The 13,590-nt window shown below is 34.8% G+C and overlaps 2 protein-coding genes across 3 annotated transcripts in view; one reads left to right on the forward strand and one right to left on the reverse strand.

Moving 5' to 3' along the window:
* Positions 1-588: 588 nt before the first annotated feature.
* On the forward strand, positions 589-3,759 carry LOC110819706 (cationic amino acid transporter 1-like). The gene is made up of 3 exons (XM_088211201.1): positions 589-926; positions 1,822-2,199; positions 2,313-3,759. The coding sequence occupies exons 2-3, from the start codon at positions 1,833-1,835 to the stop codon at positions 3,506-3,508; spliced, it is 1,563 nt and encodes a 520-aa protein (XP_088067327.1). The 5' UTR covers positions 589-926; positions 1,822-1,832; the 3' UTR covers positions 3,509-3,759.
* Positions 3,760-4,841: 1,082 nt separating this feature from the next.
* AIR9 (Outer arm dynein light chain 1 protein) overlaps positions 4,842-13,590 on the reverse strand; it is a 101,333-nt gene continuing 92,584 nt past the window's right edge. For both annotated transcript variants that reach the window (XM_088211200.1, XM_088211199.1), the window contains 5 exons: positions 10,999-11,130; positions 10,305-10,363; positions 6,049-6,081; positions 5,822-5,953; positions 4,842-5,272 (listed from right to left, as the gene is read on the reverse strand). In XM_088211200.1, coding sequence (XP_088067326.1) covers positions 5,096-5,272; positions 5,822-5,953; positions 6,049-6,081; positions 10,305-10,363; positions 10,999-11,130 — 533 coding nt within the window. In that variant the 3' untranslated portion in view covers positions 4,842-5,095. The remainder of the gene's footprint in view (positions 5,273-5,821; positions 5,954-6,048; positions 6,082-10,304; positions 10,364-10,998; positions 11,131-13,590) is intronic.

Raw genomic sequence — 13,590 nt, forward strand, 5'->3', positions numbered from 1 at the left:
GACTTTTTTTTTTTGTTCATAAAATTATTCGTTATGGAGTCACTCTCGACCGTTCTTGAGAAGGGAGCTCAGAGATAATATATAATACAATACTTATTTCAAAACCACTATTGTTATAACGTTTCAATATATTATCACAATATTTTACGAAAAAAATATATACGATATCTTTAATTCTATCTTATAAAATACTTTAATTTTTACAGAGAATACTCATTGCAATAAATGATCTCATATTAAACAACGGAGAGCCAACCAGCGCTCGCTCCCAATCATCATATAAAACCCCGACGTTCATCTCCTATTTCGCCGTATGTAAATATATTATTATTATTATTTTATTTACGCCAAAGTTTTTAATAATATTTTATTTTATTAATAAATTTCGATATAATATTATTTATATATATATTTTTTTTAAAAATTAGATACTATATAATTATAAGCACGAGGTTAAAAACATAATTAATTATTAGTATTCTAATAATTAAATTAAAACTTCTAACTTTTTAATTAATGCTTAAGCTGGAACTTCTAATTTCAGTAACTCATTAAATTAGCTCAATCATCACCCAGCTGTATCATAAAGAAGCCATTAACGTTGAGACGGAGTTTGGCGAGCAAAAACCGCGGGGGTTCGCGAGAGAGTCAGCATTAGAATTCTACGCATGCAAGCAATTGAGAGAGGATATGGATAACCCAATTCATCTTTCTTATCCCCAAATTAATTTATTGCTATCTTATTGATTTTCATCCATAAAAATATATTTTTGTAAGTATACGCCAAGTGCGTGTGCGTGTGTGTGTGTGTGCGTGTGTGTGTGTGTGTGTGTGTATATATGTACATAGACGTATCTGAGTGCAGTCAAATTCGAGAAAGCTTTGGGTCCCTCCATTACCATCCACCTCTTTCTGGGTCACTTCAGGTGTGTTTGCTCTCTTTCTCTCGCTCTCTCTCTCTCTCTCTAAACACGTGCATTTTGCTGTAATATATTATATATAATATATGTTTATTCATACGGAGCTTGTTTCGTTTTGTTTTTCCGAATTTATAGTTTTGGGTTGTTCTTAATTTTATCTTATGTTGAAGACCCATAAGTTTTTTTCTTCTTTATTGTATAGAACAGTGAACTTTTTTAAAAAAATTTCGATAGTTTGTTATGCAGAGGGCAGAAAATTTTGGATTAAAAATGAAAAAGAAAATCAAGTAACTGGTTTCGTTAATGATGATTCTTCTTGCTTGGCTTTCAACCTTGAAGAAGACAATAAGGGCAAAATGGTCACTAAGAAGCAATGCATTGAATTTGTAATCAGCCATGGATGTTTATAACCCTTTCATTTTCATAGCAATAAATTTGCATTCCTTCTTCCGTTTTCTGTTTCTTTCAGGTTCCTTACACTAGTAAGTTGATGAGGAGAAGGCTGTGATTTCTGTCTGACGCTCACTGGATCTTATTAATCAATAGAATAAATGTTGACTTATATATATATATATAATATTGTATAATAATTAACGTTCTAATTGCAATCACTGTTTAGTCCAATGGTAGGATTAAAAATGACCTGGGTTCAGAGTCAAATTGTTCTTCTGTATGTCTTCGTTCGGATCTTGTTTTTGTGTTGTAATGTTAATATATTAGTTAGTTGATGAGTGTATAAATTTTTGTTAAAATATATAATTGATAAATAATAAGAGAAAAAAGGGAGAGTTCTCTGCTCAGAAATCCAGTTTGCATCTGTTATATCCATTTTATTTCAGATTCTGAGTTGACTCACATGTCTAACACTGCAATCTACACTCTATCTTGTGTTATCCTGCAGTCAAGCTTAAAATGGTGACTAACCGTGGAGAAAGTTCTCCTGCTTCTGAACATGTGGTCAACAATAGAAAATGTATTGTCTGCAACAAGGATGATTTCTTACCAGAGGAATCATTTAAGAGCTTGGGAAACTACCTGAACGCACTGGCAAACACTAAAACAAGGCTCAAAGATCGTCTCTTCGCACGCTCCATCGATCACGTTGAGCTGCACCAAGTGCGTGCACGTAGCCACCACAACATGAAGAAAACACTCAACTGGTGGGATATTATCTGGTTTGGCCTTGGTGCTGTTATGGGCGCTGGAATCTTTGTCCTTACCGGTGAAGTTGCCAGGAATTCTTCCGGTCCTGCAGTTGTCATTTCATATCTCATCTCAGGTATATATATATATATATATATATATCCTTTGTCATTCTTTATCTACTTTGATCCATTCACCTATTTATGCATATATATACATATATGTTGTTTATGTTTGAGAAAATTGCAGGTATATCTGCTTTGCTTTCAGTGATATGCTACACTGAATTCTCTGTTGAGTTACCTGTGGCTGGAGGCTCATTTGCTTATCTGAGAGTTGAGCTTGGTGACTTAATGGCATACATTGCTGCTGGAAACATTCTGTTTGAGTACGTAATTAGTGGTGCTAGTGTGGCAAGGTCTTGGACTTCTTACTTTGCCACTCTATGCAACCATGACCCGAATGATTTTCGCTTGAATGTCCTCTCGATGCCCGAGGATTACAGTCATTTAGATCCTATTGCAGTCGTCATCTCTATTATGATTTGTGTTGGTGCTTGCTTGAGCATCAAAGGTTCATCAAGGTTCAACTCTGTTATGACAATACTTCATTTATTTGTCCTGTTATTCATCTTGGTTGTGGGTTTGACAAAGGTTAACCCTACAAATTTTACAGCTAGTTTTGCTCCAAATGGGATAAGGGGAATCTTGAAAGGGTCTGCAATTCTCTTCTTTGCTTATGTAGGGTTTGATGGAGTGGCAACGCTAGGAGAAGAGATCAAGAATCCTGGTAGAGATATCCCAATTGGGCTTATTGGTTCGATGTCCATAATCATTGTTGTTTATTGCCTTATGTCCGCAACACTTTGTTTGATGCAACCTTACTTTAACATTGATGTGGATGCACCATTCACTGTAGCTTTCCAAGCTGTTGGTATGAACTGGGCTAAGTACATTGTTGCATTGGGTGCACTCAAGGGCATGACCACTGTCCTCCTAGCTAACGTCATTGGCCAAGCTCGATATTTCACTCATATTGGCCGAACACACATGGCTCCGCCTTTTCTTGCGGCCATTAGCGAAAGAACTGGGACACCCATCAATGCCACAATTGTCATGACTATTGCGAACTCTATTGTTGGTTTCTTCACAAGCCTTGATGTGTTGGCAAGCCTTCTCTCAATATCCACATTGTTTATATTCTCCCTCGTTGCCCTTGCACTTTTAGTCCGAAGATACTACGTAGCTGGGGAGACCTCTAGTTCTGATCGTAACAAGCTCGTCGGATTCCTGATTCTCATAATTAGCTCATCAATCAGTATAGCTGCTTACTGGGCAGCCAGTAAAGATGGATGGGTGGGGTTTGTGGTGACAGTTCCTGTGTGGTTCTTGGCTACTTTAGGTCTACAATTGAGAGTAAAAGAAGCAAGGAAACCAAAATTATAGGGAGTTCCTTTAGTTCCTTGGCTTCCATCAACTTGTATAGCAATTAATGTGTTCATCATGGGATCAATTGATGGTCAATCTTTTGTGAGATTTCTTATATGGACAGCCATTCTACTTGTCTACTACTTGTTTGTAGTATTACATGCTTCATATGATGCTGCAAGAGAAGTTGAAATGTCAACTGCAGCAAACATTGAAGAACCAGTTGCTAGCCAATGACATTAGTGAAATTAAGCTCTCGTTATAATTTCTTTTCTTCTCTTTCCTTTTTTCAGGTCAAGGAAGATACATAGTGCTAATTGTCTGTGTTCGTTGTAGCTTTATTTCCTTATTGCTAGCTAATGACTTCAACGGCTTGGAGAAAATACTAGTTGGAATGGCCTTATTTTGGGCGATAGTGGTATCGGGCTCGGATGCTCGCGGGATTGGGTTTGCTAGACTGCTTCTTTTTTCTTCTCTGTTTGGGGTAGGCTATGTTAGGCTTCTCTTATGCTAACCAATGCCTTTGCTTTTATCTCCAATTCTCTCTCTCTCTCTCTCTCTCTCTCTCTCTCTCTCTCTTTTTTCCCCCTTTATTAGAAGGGAAAAGAAAAAATCTAGTGATGGCATCCTTGTTAAGTTGATGAGTTTTAATAACTATAATCTTATTTCTTCTATCAAGTAAACTTGTATTACTTTTCATTAAAGTAAATAGGTTCTTGGTTGACCTGGCTGACTGGTTTGAGTAGTCATTTTTTTCTTTGATATTATCTGTTACAAGTAGTACTAGTACATAATTCATTGTTTTCTTTTCTCCTTAAACTTTTATGTTACCTCTAGCTTTCCTTTGGTTTTTCTTAAGAGGCCAAACTATTGGTCAGCATATCATAATCTATTATATTAATAACTAAAATATATTTGATTGTTTAATGTCATAACAGTAATATTATTTTACTTCTCGAAAACAGTTTATAATATTTAATTCAAATTTATAATACTTACGAGCGTATAACAGGATTGTTTCAAAATTTTTAATTCAATAGGTATCTATAGCGAATGAGCAGTACCATACTAGCAAATACTACTATCGATATCGTGGTGGAGATATGTCATTGTAATCTCTCTGCGATTTCCATTTTCTTCGGAGAAAAAAGGCAAGATTTCTCCCTTTTAACTTTAACTGGAAAGCTGGGAGAATTTATTTTTAGGAACATTTACTAATTTGAGAGGCCTAAGGAAATGTGAACTTTCAGTTTTAACATATAAAATGAATAAAAAAATAAGTACATGATTGTCAAACACCACTCAAGTCTATACACACACAAGGAACAGAAGAAGAAAGAGGGAGAGAAAATTGTTAGCAGATAAAACTTTGAAAACAAAATGATTGAGCTCGCAATATACATAGATATGAACACTGCAATACTAACGACAGTATATTACACAAAAATAATAGCCATGAAACACATGGCAATATAAAAATATATATAAGAAATGACGGATAACATGAAAAGAAATGGCAATTGAGCAGCAAAAGCATTCATTAGGCAGAAAATAAAACAAAGCCCATATACTTGATTAGAAGCCCGGCGTAAATGCTTCAATGGGTTATGCTTCGATTTTGAGGAGTGAATTAAGGGATGTACTATTGAATCGCTGCGCAAGCCCTCGGATAACAAGGACTATGACATCTCGGAGATGTCGAGAATGGACAATCAAGTCCACTTCATTTTCGCTATCCACTACAATCCTAAGACGACGTTGGTCATTGCGAAAATTTTCCACCTGTCACAATCACAATTTAAGATCTCTTAAGAGTTTAAAGAATGCTACAAAAAGCTTGGCGTTATCTATTGATGCTCCAGGTCAGGAGATATACAAACATATACTATTGCGAGAATTGATTCCCCCATACTGCTGCCTTTTCATTCTAGGGTTTAAAGAAACCTATTGCGAAATGGCAGTTTGGACCTAATATTTCAGAAAAATAATTTATCCTCCAAAAACTTTTAGCAAAAAAATTTAGAAGAGCTAGAGTTAACCTAGAGTTGAGATCCTGAAAAAATTACATATAATCATTTATTCTGGTGTAATGAAGAATGAAAACAGAAGGTAGCAATTTCTAAAGTGAATGGATTATATATTATTCAGAATTCATAAAAAATAACTTGATCTATTATTCTATATATAAGTTTGTGGCTTTGAACCACTAAAATAATAGATTGTATTCAATTGTTTGAAAAACTTAACCTGATAGAAAATGAATCAATCTATTATTTATACTGTAACAACTATGAGTGTGATAAAATTTCTAACTTTGATTCATAAACTTACGTGAAATGGCGGAGCATAGCTTCCTCGAATTTCAGCAGTCGGAAAAGAAGTCTTAGAACCTGGTTTTACAACCTTTACTCTTTTCCTGTTAATTTCTAGTATTCGCCTCTCAAGATTCGCCTCTCCAGGAACCTGGGATGTTAATAGGACCAAAAGTTAGAACATTTCCCTTGCAAACTTCCAACAATCAGTAAAATAATAAGTGAATGAGAACATGAAGTAAAAACCTTTTTTGGAGTGCGGTCCTTGTCACACAATACCTGATTTCAAATTTGATAAGTCAGACTTTGGAGGATTAAAGCATTTAGAGTTTATAAGGAATTCACATGCTTCAGTCTAGTTAATCAGGAAATTCCATCTTAAAAATGGCAGACTGGCAAAGTAAATTGCATGGAAGAAACAAGTTATTAAAATCTAATCAAATGTGAATAACTTAAATACATACTTCAATATTTGAAAAATATGAGAATGAATTAAAATTTGAAAAATATGGAGCAATAAAACTAAAGACAAGACACAGTGTCCGGTTCCTTAACCATATAATCTTATCTATGCATTTCAGTTGCCTTTTGTAATAAAATTAGCTATTTGATCATGTCTACCAACCAATTTCCAACAATAATTACGTTTGTGACCATTTTGCCACAATAAGAGCACTTCGAAAGTATACCAGGACAACCTTCAAAACAACCAAAATAGCCACCAAAGAAAGCAAAAAATAGGATGTACAAACATAAAATTTATGTTTATCTTCATTTTCATAATACAGTCACTTTTGTATAAGTGTTAGTTCTATGCTGATGGCTCTTTGACCACCGTAGCAGAGAAAGGAGATTTCAAAATAAAGTCATCACTGACTCCAAAAATGTCCTGTATGTTCCTAAATTGTCCACAAATCTTATCTTTATTCAGAAACCTACTCAAGATTTATGTTGTAGTATTTTCCTCATCATATTCGGGTATTTCAAGAAAATGATTTCAGAAAGATGATTGGACATGCTAGAGAACAAGGTGGACTCTACTACTTTGAAACATTGAATCAATCAAGTATTCTTAAGGGTAAGTTTCCTCATTCTTTTATTTCAAACTCTTTTTTCATCCAATAAGGAGAAAGTCTGGCTCTATAACTAATGACTCAGATGTACATTGAGACAAAATGGTTTATATCATTTAGTGACGATTGCACTCATGTCACATGGATGTTTTTGCTCAAACATAAGTTTGAAGTCAGCACCGTCCTCCCAAACTTTTGCTCCATCATTAAAAGCAATTTGGGTTCATCGTAAAAAAACTTAGGATGGACAATGCTAGAGACTATTTCAATAAAAACCTAACCCTATTTTTCCAGAACGAAAGAATGATACATGAATTCTTGTGTCTATACCACATAACAAAAAGGAAAATTGATATCTTGTTGAAATCACTTTCAGAAAAACATATCCAAATCATTGCAAAGGAAGTTGTACTTGCAGCACACATCTCATAAACTGATTTCCTTCCCAAGTTTTGGGATTCAAGAGCCCAATAGACATTCTCTCCGCATACTATCCTAACATACACAACAAATCATTGTCCTCATGATATTTGGGTACATGTCATTTATCCATATTCGGAATACTAGTAAGGGCAAATTAGATCCAAAAGCATTAAACTGTGTCTTTGTAGGTTACTCATTAACAAAAAAGGGTATGGATATCACCATTCCCCTTCTAAAAGGTTCTATGTCATGATTGATTCCACCGAGTGTATTGTCCTCTCCTTATCTTCCAGGGGAGAATTCAATAACTGAAAATAAGGATCTCATATTTGTGTTGCCAGCACTACTTTTGTTTAACAAATAGTCCCTACCTCGTTCTTTTGAGTTATATTGTGTGTCTGAAAATCCTGAACCAGTATCTGGCACTTCCCAGGAGGAGATAACAGATCCTACCTGTGAAAACATGAGATTTGGCAAAAGCAAGGTGTTTTTAAGGAAGAAAGTAAGATCCTGCAATCCATGCAAGTCCCTGAGTCCAACTTTAATCCTAAGGACGAGGTAATAATTTCTCTCCATTGCAAGATAAAACTGAATGTCATGGGAGTAACATTGAACAGGACCTTCCTATTGCTGCTAGGAAAGAGGCTACAGAGTATACAAGAGACCATGATACCATCTCTTTCATTTCTTATCCTTTAATAATTCTCACCATCTCATAAAGCTTCCTTGTTAGTTTAAACACCATTTCTTTTCCCACTACTTTCTCTAAAACTTTATCCAATGAGAAACGGAAAAAAGCTATGAGTGTGGAAATGGAAGAATTGGAAAAAAAAAAAAAAGCTTGGGAACGAGTGAAGTTACTAGCAGGAGAGAAATCAATAGTGTAAAATAGGTGCCTATAGTTAAGTATAGAGCAGATGGATCAACAGAAAGATACAAGACAAAACTAATAGCAAAAGAGTACAGTCAAACCTATGGAATTAACTATCTGAATACATTTGCTTCCGTTGCAAAGATGAATACTGTTATAATATTTTTATCATTAACTACTAACTTCGGTTGGGAATTATAACAATTTGATATTACAAATGCACTTCTGCATGGAGAACTAGAGGAAGAAGTTTATATGAACACCCCATCAGGTTATAGAGAAGATTTGACTACTCATACTATGTGAAAATTGAAGAAGACATTGTACGTACTCAAGCAATCAGCACGAGCATAGAGGGATGATGGCCATGGGTTATAAACAAAGTGAAGGGGATCACACATTTTCGTTAAACACTCATCTTTAGATTCTGGTGTTTGTCAATGACGTAATAGTGACAGGAGATGTTGATGAGGAGAGACAACAAACAAATCAGTGCTTGGCTAAGGAATTTGAGGTTAAGACAATGGGACAGTAGAACTATTTTCTAGGAATTGAGGTAACTCACTCTAGATAAAACATATTTATCTCTTAGCAAAAGTATGTTACTGATCTTCTTCAAGAAATAGGCAAGACAACAACAAACCACAAGAACTCCATTAGATCCAAATCTTAAACTGGGAGAGGAAGAAGAAGATGCCGAGGTACGCAGAGAAATGTACCAGCGCTTGGTAGAAAGACTCATTTACCTATCTTACACACGATTAGATAATAGCCTATGCAGTGAATATGATTAGTCAGTTTATGCATAAATAACCCTAGATAAGTTCATTTACAGGCAGTTTCCCGAGTGTTGCAGTTCTTGAAAGGTACACTAGGTAAGGAATTCTCTTAAAAAAAAATAGACGTTTAATCCTTGAGACATACAAATGGCAACTATACTGGGTCAATCACTGATAAGAGGTCAACCTCTGGATATTATACCTCTCTTCGTGGTAATTCAGTGATATGGAGAAATAAAAAACAGAATGTGGTAATATGATCAAGTGCAGGAGCAGAATTTTGGACAATGAGGGTGTGTGCGAGCTGCTATAGGTAGAAATCATGTTAGAAGATTTGAAAATTAAATGGGAGGGTTCGACAAGACTCTGTTATGATAATAAGTCTATTATTAGCATAGCCCATATTTAGTACAACATGATAGAAGAAAGCATAATGAAATTAATAGACACTTCAACAAAGAAAAACTAGAAAGCAGGTTGAGTTATACACCTTATGTGCCTATACATGACCAACTGGCTGATGTACTTGCCAAAAGTTCAGTCCAATATTTCAGAGTGTTGTTGCCAAACTGGGAATGGAAAGCACCAATTCACCAGCTTGAGAGGGAGTGCGTGAAAAGTAAATAATCTGGTATATAAAAATTTTCCTTTTCTGTAACAAATTGTATTCCTAGGATTAGACCTATTTAATTAGGAGTCCATTAGGATAGATTTGGGATCCTAAAATAATTAAATTTCCTTTTATGTAGTTTGGGTGACAATATACATATATATGTATGTGTGTGTGTGTGTGTGCATATGTTAAACCTTATGTAATTATTCATAAATAAGAAATAAAATTTTTCTCCATAGTATTGTATTCTTTTGAGCCAGATTTAATGTGTAAAAAATTTTAAAAGTACTGGTCAAAATATTAATCTACAATACATATTCTATTGAACTGCACTGAGGCAGCTGCCTCGCTGTAGATGCATCAGCGAATCCCGGTATAATAAAATGGGAAAATAGTTATGAAAGTGTGTACATCATGGTGGTTCAAACTTAGGCAAAAAACTGTTTACCATATACAGAACAGCAAATGATAACCCAATAAGACTCCTTGCACTAGGGATACTTCCTTCTTGAGCTTTCCCTACAAGATGTTTATTGCTTACCCATTTCAAAGAGAAAAAATAAGAGGATTTCTATGTGAACAGACAGGACTTAGAAAAGCCTAAAGATACACCTCCAAACACTTCTGTGAAACTAAAGAGTCCACTTGGCTACTGCCAAAGTTATAGGATGATTTTTAACCTCTTAGAGATGATGCAAACTAGTGTAATAATGGTCACACTAAAGGCACAAACATACTCATACCTCAAATTTCACTGATCCGATATCAAGCTTTTGCTTCACTTCTTTGTGAACATCAGGCTCTGCATGTTAATAAAATGAAAAATAGACAGAAATAATGAATATTAAGACACATTCCCACCAAACAAGTAGGAAAATAAACAGAAATAATGAAAAGATTCCCTCACTAAAGTGAGGTAACCAGAAATTAAACAAATAACAGAAACGAATTGAAGCAGGGAAAGGATAAATATAAGAGAGATATAGAAAAGCAGAACATAGAAAAAAAGTACAGGCGTCAATTGGCTTTTGTTGCGGGACAAAGCACTTCACGCATCTGATCAGAAAACCTAAGCAAAGCCCACATTTTACCCACCAATTGCAAGATAAACTAGATAGTTTTAGTTTAAGAACATCTTTGCAAGACGCCCCCTCAAGAAGCCTATGGCACATAATTAGCAGGTTATTTACTAGAATGCGGAACAAAATGAAAAATTCACATCCAGATATTTTACTATGTGGACCTTTTAATTAAAGTCTGTATGGATGTAGTATAAACTATATAAAATAATACAGAATTGTAAACTTGGTTTGTTACAGATGCTTGTCCAGATATCATGGAGAAATTTCTACCAATGTCATTTTCTTAATTGTTTGAAATTAAAAAATGCAAATGCCAAAGAATATGAAGAAACAACTGGTAGGATTTTGAAACTACCAACAGCAATTGGGTCTGTTGATGCAGAAACGGGTTGGCCCTCCACACCATCTTCTCTAACAGGAGTATAGATAGCCACTAGTCTGTAGCCCACATCGTCTACATTAGCTTCATACATCCTTCCTGTCTCTCCTGCAGCACCAATTAAATGTACATGATGAAACCTTTGAAAGATTGGAGAGCTAATGTATCAGCTGTAAATTAGAAAGATAATGCAGGGATTATAACCTTACTCCTCCCAAGAAAAAAAAACGTGTAAGTATTTCATTGAGGGAAAACTAAGTCATTTTCACTGAGGTTGAAGAAAGAGACTAGACACCAAAGCATGTGATAAAATAGGATGGGTTTACCAATGATTCCAAAAGCCTAAACTAATTGAAAATAATCCAATGTATTATTACATTTTTACCCCTCATGGGCAACTTCGGATCAGGCATAATCTTAAAATACCTTGTGGTAAAATTTAAGTTTAATTTTTAATAAAAATAAGGCACCCAAGATTGAACCTTACCATATCTTATGCCAAAATTAAAATTTAATTTTTAATAAAAATAGGATAGCCAAGATTCAAAAGCTCTCGACTTTTAGATAAGTTAGGTTAGCAATTCCAAAAGATTAAACAGTAATTGATACAATCAGAGAATTGTATTATATTCTATATGAATTACAGATGCATCTTGACCCTATATATATAAGCTATACATAGAGAAGTAAACAGGAAACATATACAAAAGAAAAAATGAAAGTCATTCTCCTGAATAAAACCTCCAAAAAGAAATATCTTATCAAAGGATTTACTCAATCAACCCTCTTCTTAAGAGGTACTATCTCTAAATGAGTGAGCTGGGTTGGGGGGGGGAGGGAAGAGGAGAGGAGGTTTATGCTTGAGTTCCAAGTCCAAAAGGTTGGCAATAGTAACAAAAATTGAGAGAATGTCAGTACATGAAAGGTAAGGACACTTGTCAAGATCCTCAGCAAGTGACCACCAGGATCCCTAGTGTTGCAAGAAATTAAGGTATGCTGAAGAGAAGGGGTTGAAGTTGAAAGGTCAACTGGCCATACAATGAGCGGGGTAACTGAGGACAACAAAATAAAGGCAAAGTCAACTTAACATGTAACAACCGAATAATGAGGAGATGAAGAAAATAAGGGGGTTTATAAAATCATTACAGAATCCTAGTGATACATACTTTCTCGCATTCTAAAGGAGTTTCTAAAATCATTAGAGAAGCCTACTGCTACATGCTTTCTTGCACTCTCAGGTGTGTTTTATATTTCACAAGGATTAACTACTCAAATGAACCGATTAAAATTCTATGAATTATTAACTCTGACACCATCGATTATCTGACCCATTCTTCACTAAATTTTAGAAGTTATACCTCCTGACCGAGTAAGCGAAAGATAACTGTTGCAAATAGTCTTCACAATACTGCAGTTGGTCTATGAGATATTTGCATTGGTCAATCCCTGATATTAAAAAATATTCTCTCTGTCTCCAGATTTTTTACCAACCTCGTATGCATGCAGAAACTTAGTCACGATAAGCATTGTTTTTTAATAGAAACGTACTTTTTTATCATTCTTACAATATATTACAAGAACAGAACTCAGAAAAAAGGATTGAACTAGGTAGGGAACAGAATGGGCTCTATGTTTTTTTTTGAACAAAAAAGGAAACTTTGTTGAGACCGAGGAAAATAATTAGATCAATGGAGAATCATCATGTTTCTTCCCTAACTCTTTACATTCATGGATCATCATGTATCCATACTTCAGAACAAAACAAAACAGTTGAACGTAAGAATGGTCACCTTCTTACAACCACTAGAGTCTTTATTCCAAAACCACTTCCAAAATAATATTGGGGTAAAACCGCCAAATATATTATTAACCACTTACCGTTGAGACCTTATAGTTTTAAAGTCCCCTAAAAACCTTTTTCAGATTCTACCCATAAATAAATGTCATAAACTATCTAGTCCCATAGATATTTTAGTTTGTATCTTATATTCACATTCATTAATATCAAATGAGGAACTTGATCATTGAGTCCTGAAATAGGTGTTTGTGGGATACTTATCTTTTCAAAAAGGAGTACAAACATTACCATTCACATATTCAAAAATTCTATACACCTATAGATGACACCTTTATTAAACAAGACCATATCTTTCTCAACCTTATTTTCAGGAGGAGTCTATATTGGAAAATAAGAATACAGAGTTCTTCTTTGACCCTACCACCACACTTATCACACACTCAACCACTACTTCGCAAGAGAATCCACCCACTCAAGAAACCATATTTGACCCTAGGTTCCCTCAGGTATACACAAGGAGGAAGAATATGAGTTTTGAGCCAAAGCAAGTTCAAGAATCAGACACGAATTCTAAATTAAGCGATAAAAGCCCTACATAGTTTGATTATAATATATCCATTGCAATTTGTAAAAGAAACAAAGAATGTATTAAACATCTCATTTATTTTATCTCACAATTTTTACCATTATATAAATGTTCATAGTCTCATAATTTTTTTCCCTTGGGAAAGCCTAGTATCATGGAGAAGTAAGAAGCAGACCGTTGTGTT

This window comes from Carica papaya, chromosome 9 (genome assembly GCF_054855325.1).
Source record: "Carica papaya isolate Zhongbai chromosome 9, ASM5485532v1, whole genome shotgun sequence".
Classification (NCBI taxonomy): Eukaryota; Viridiplantae; Streptophyta; class Magnoliopsida; order Brassicales; family Caricaceae; genus Carica; species Carica papaya.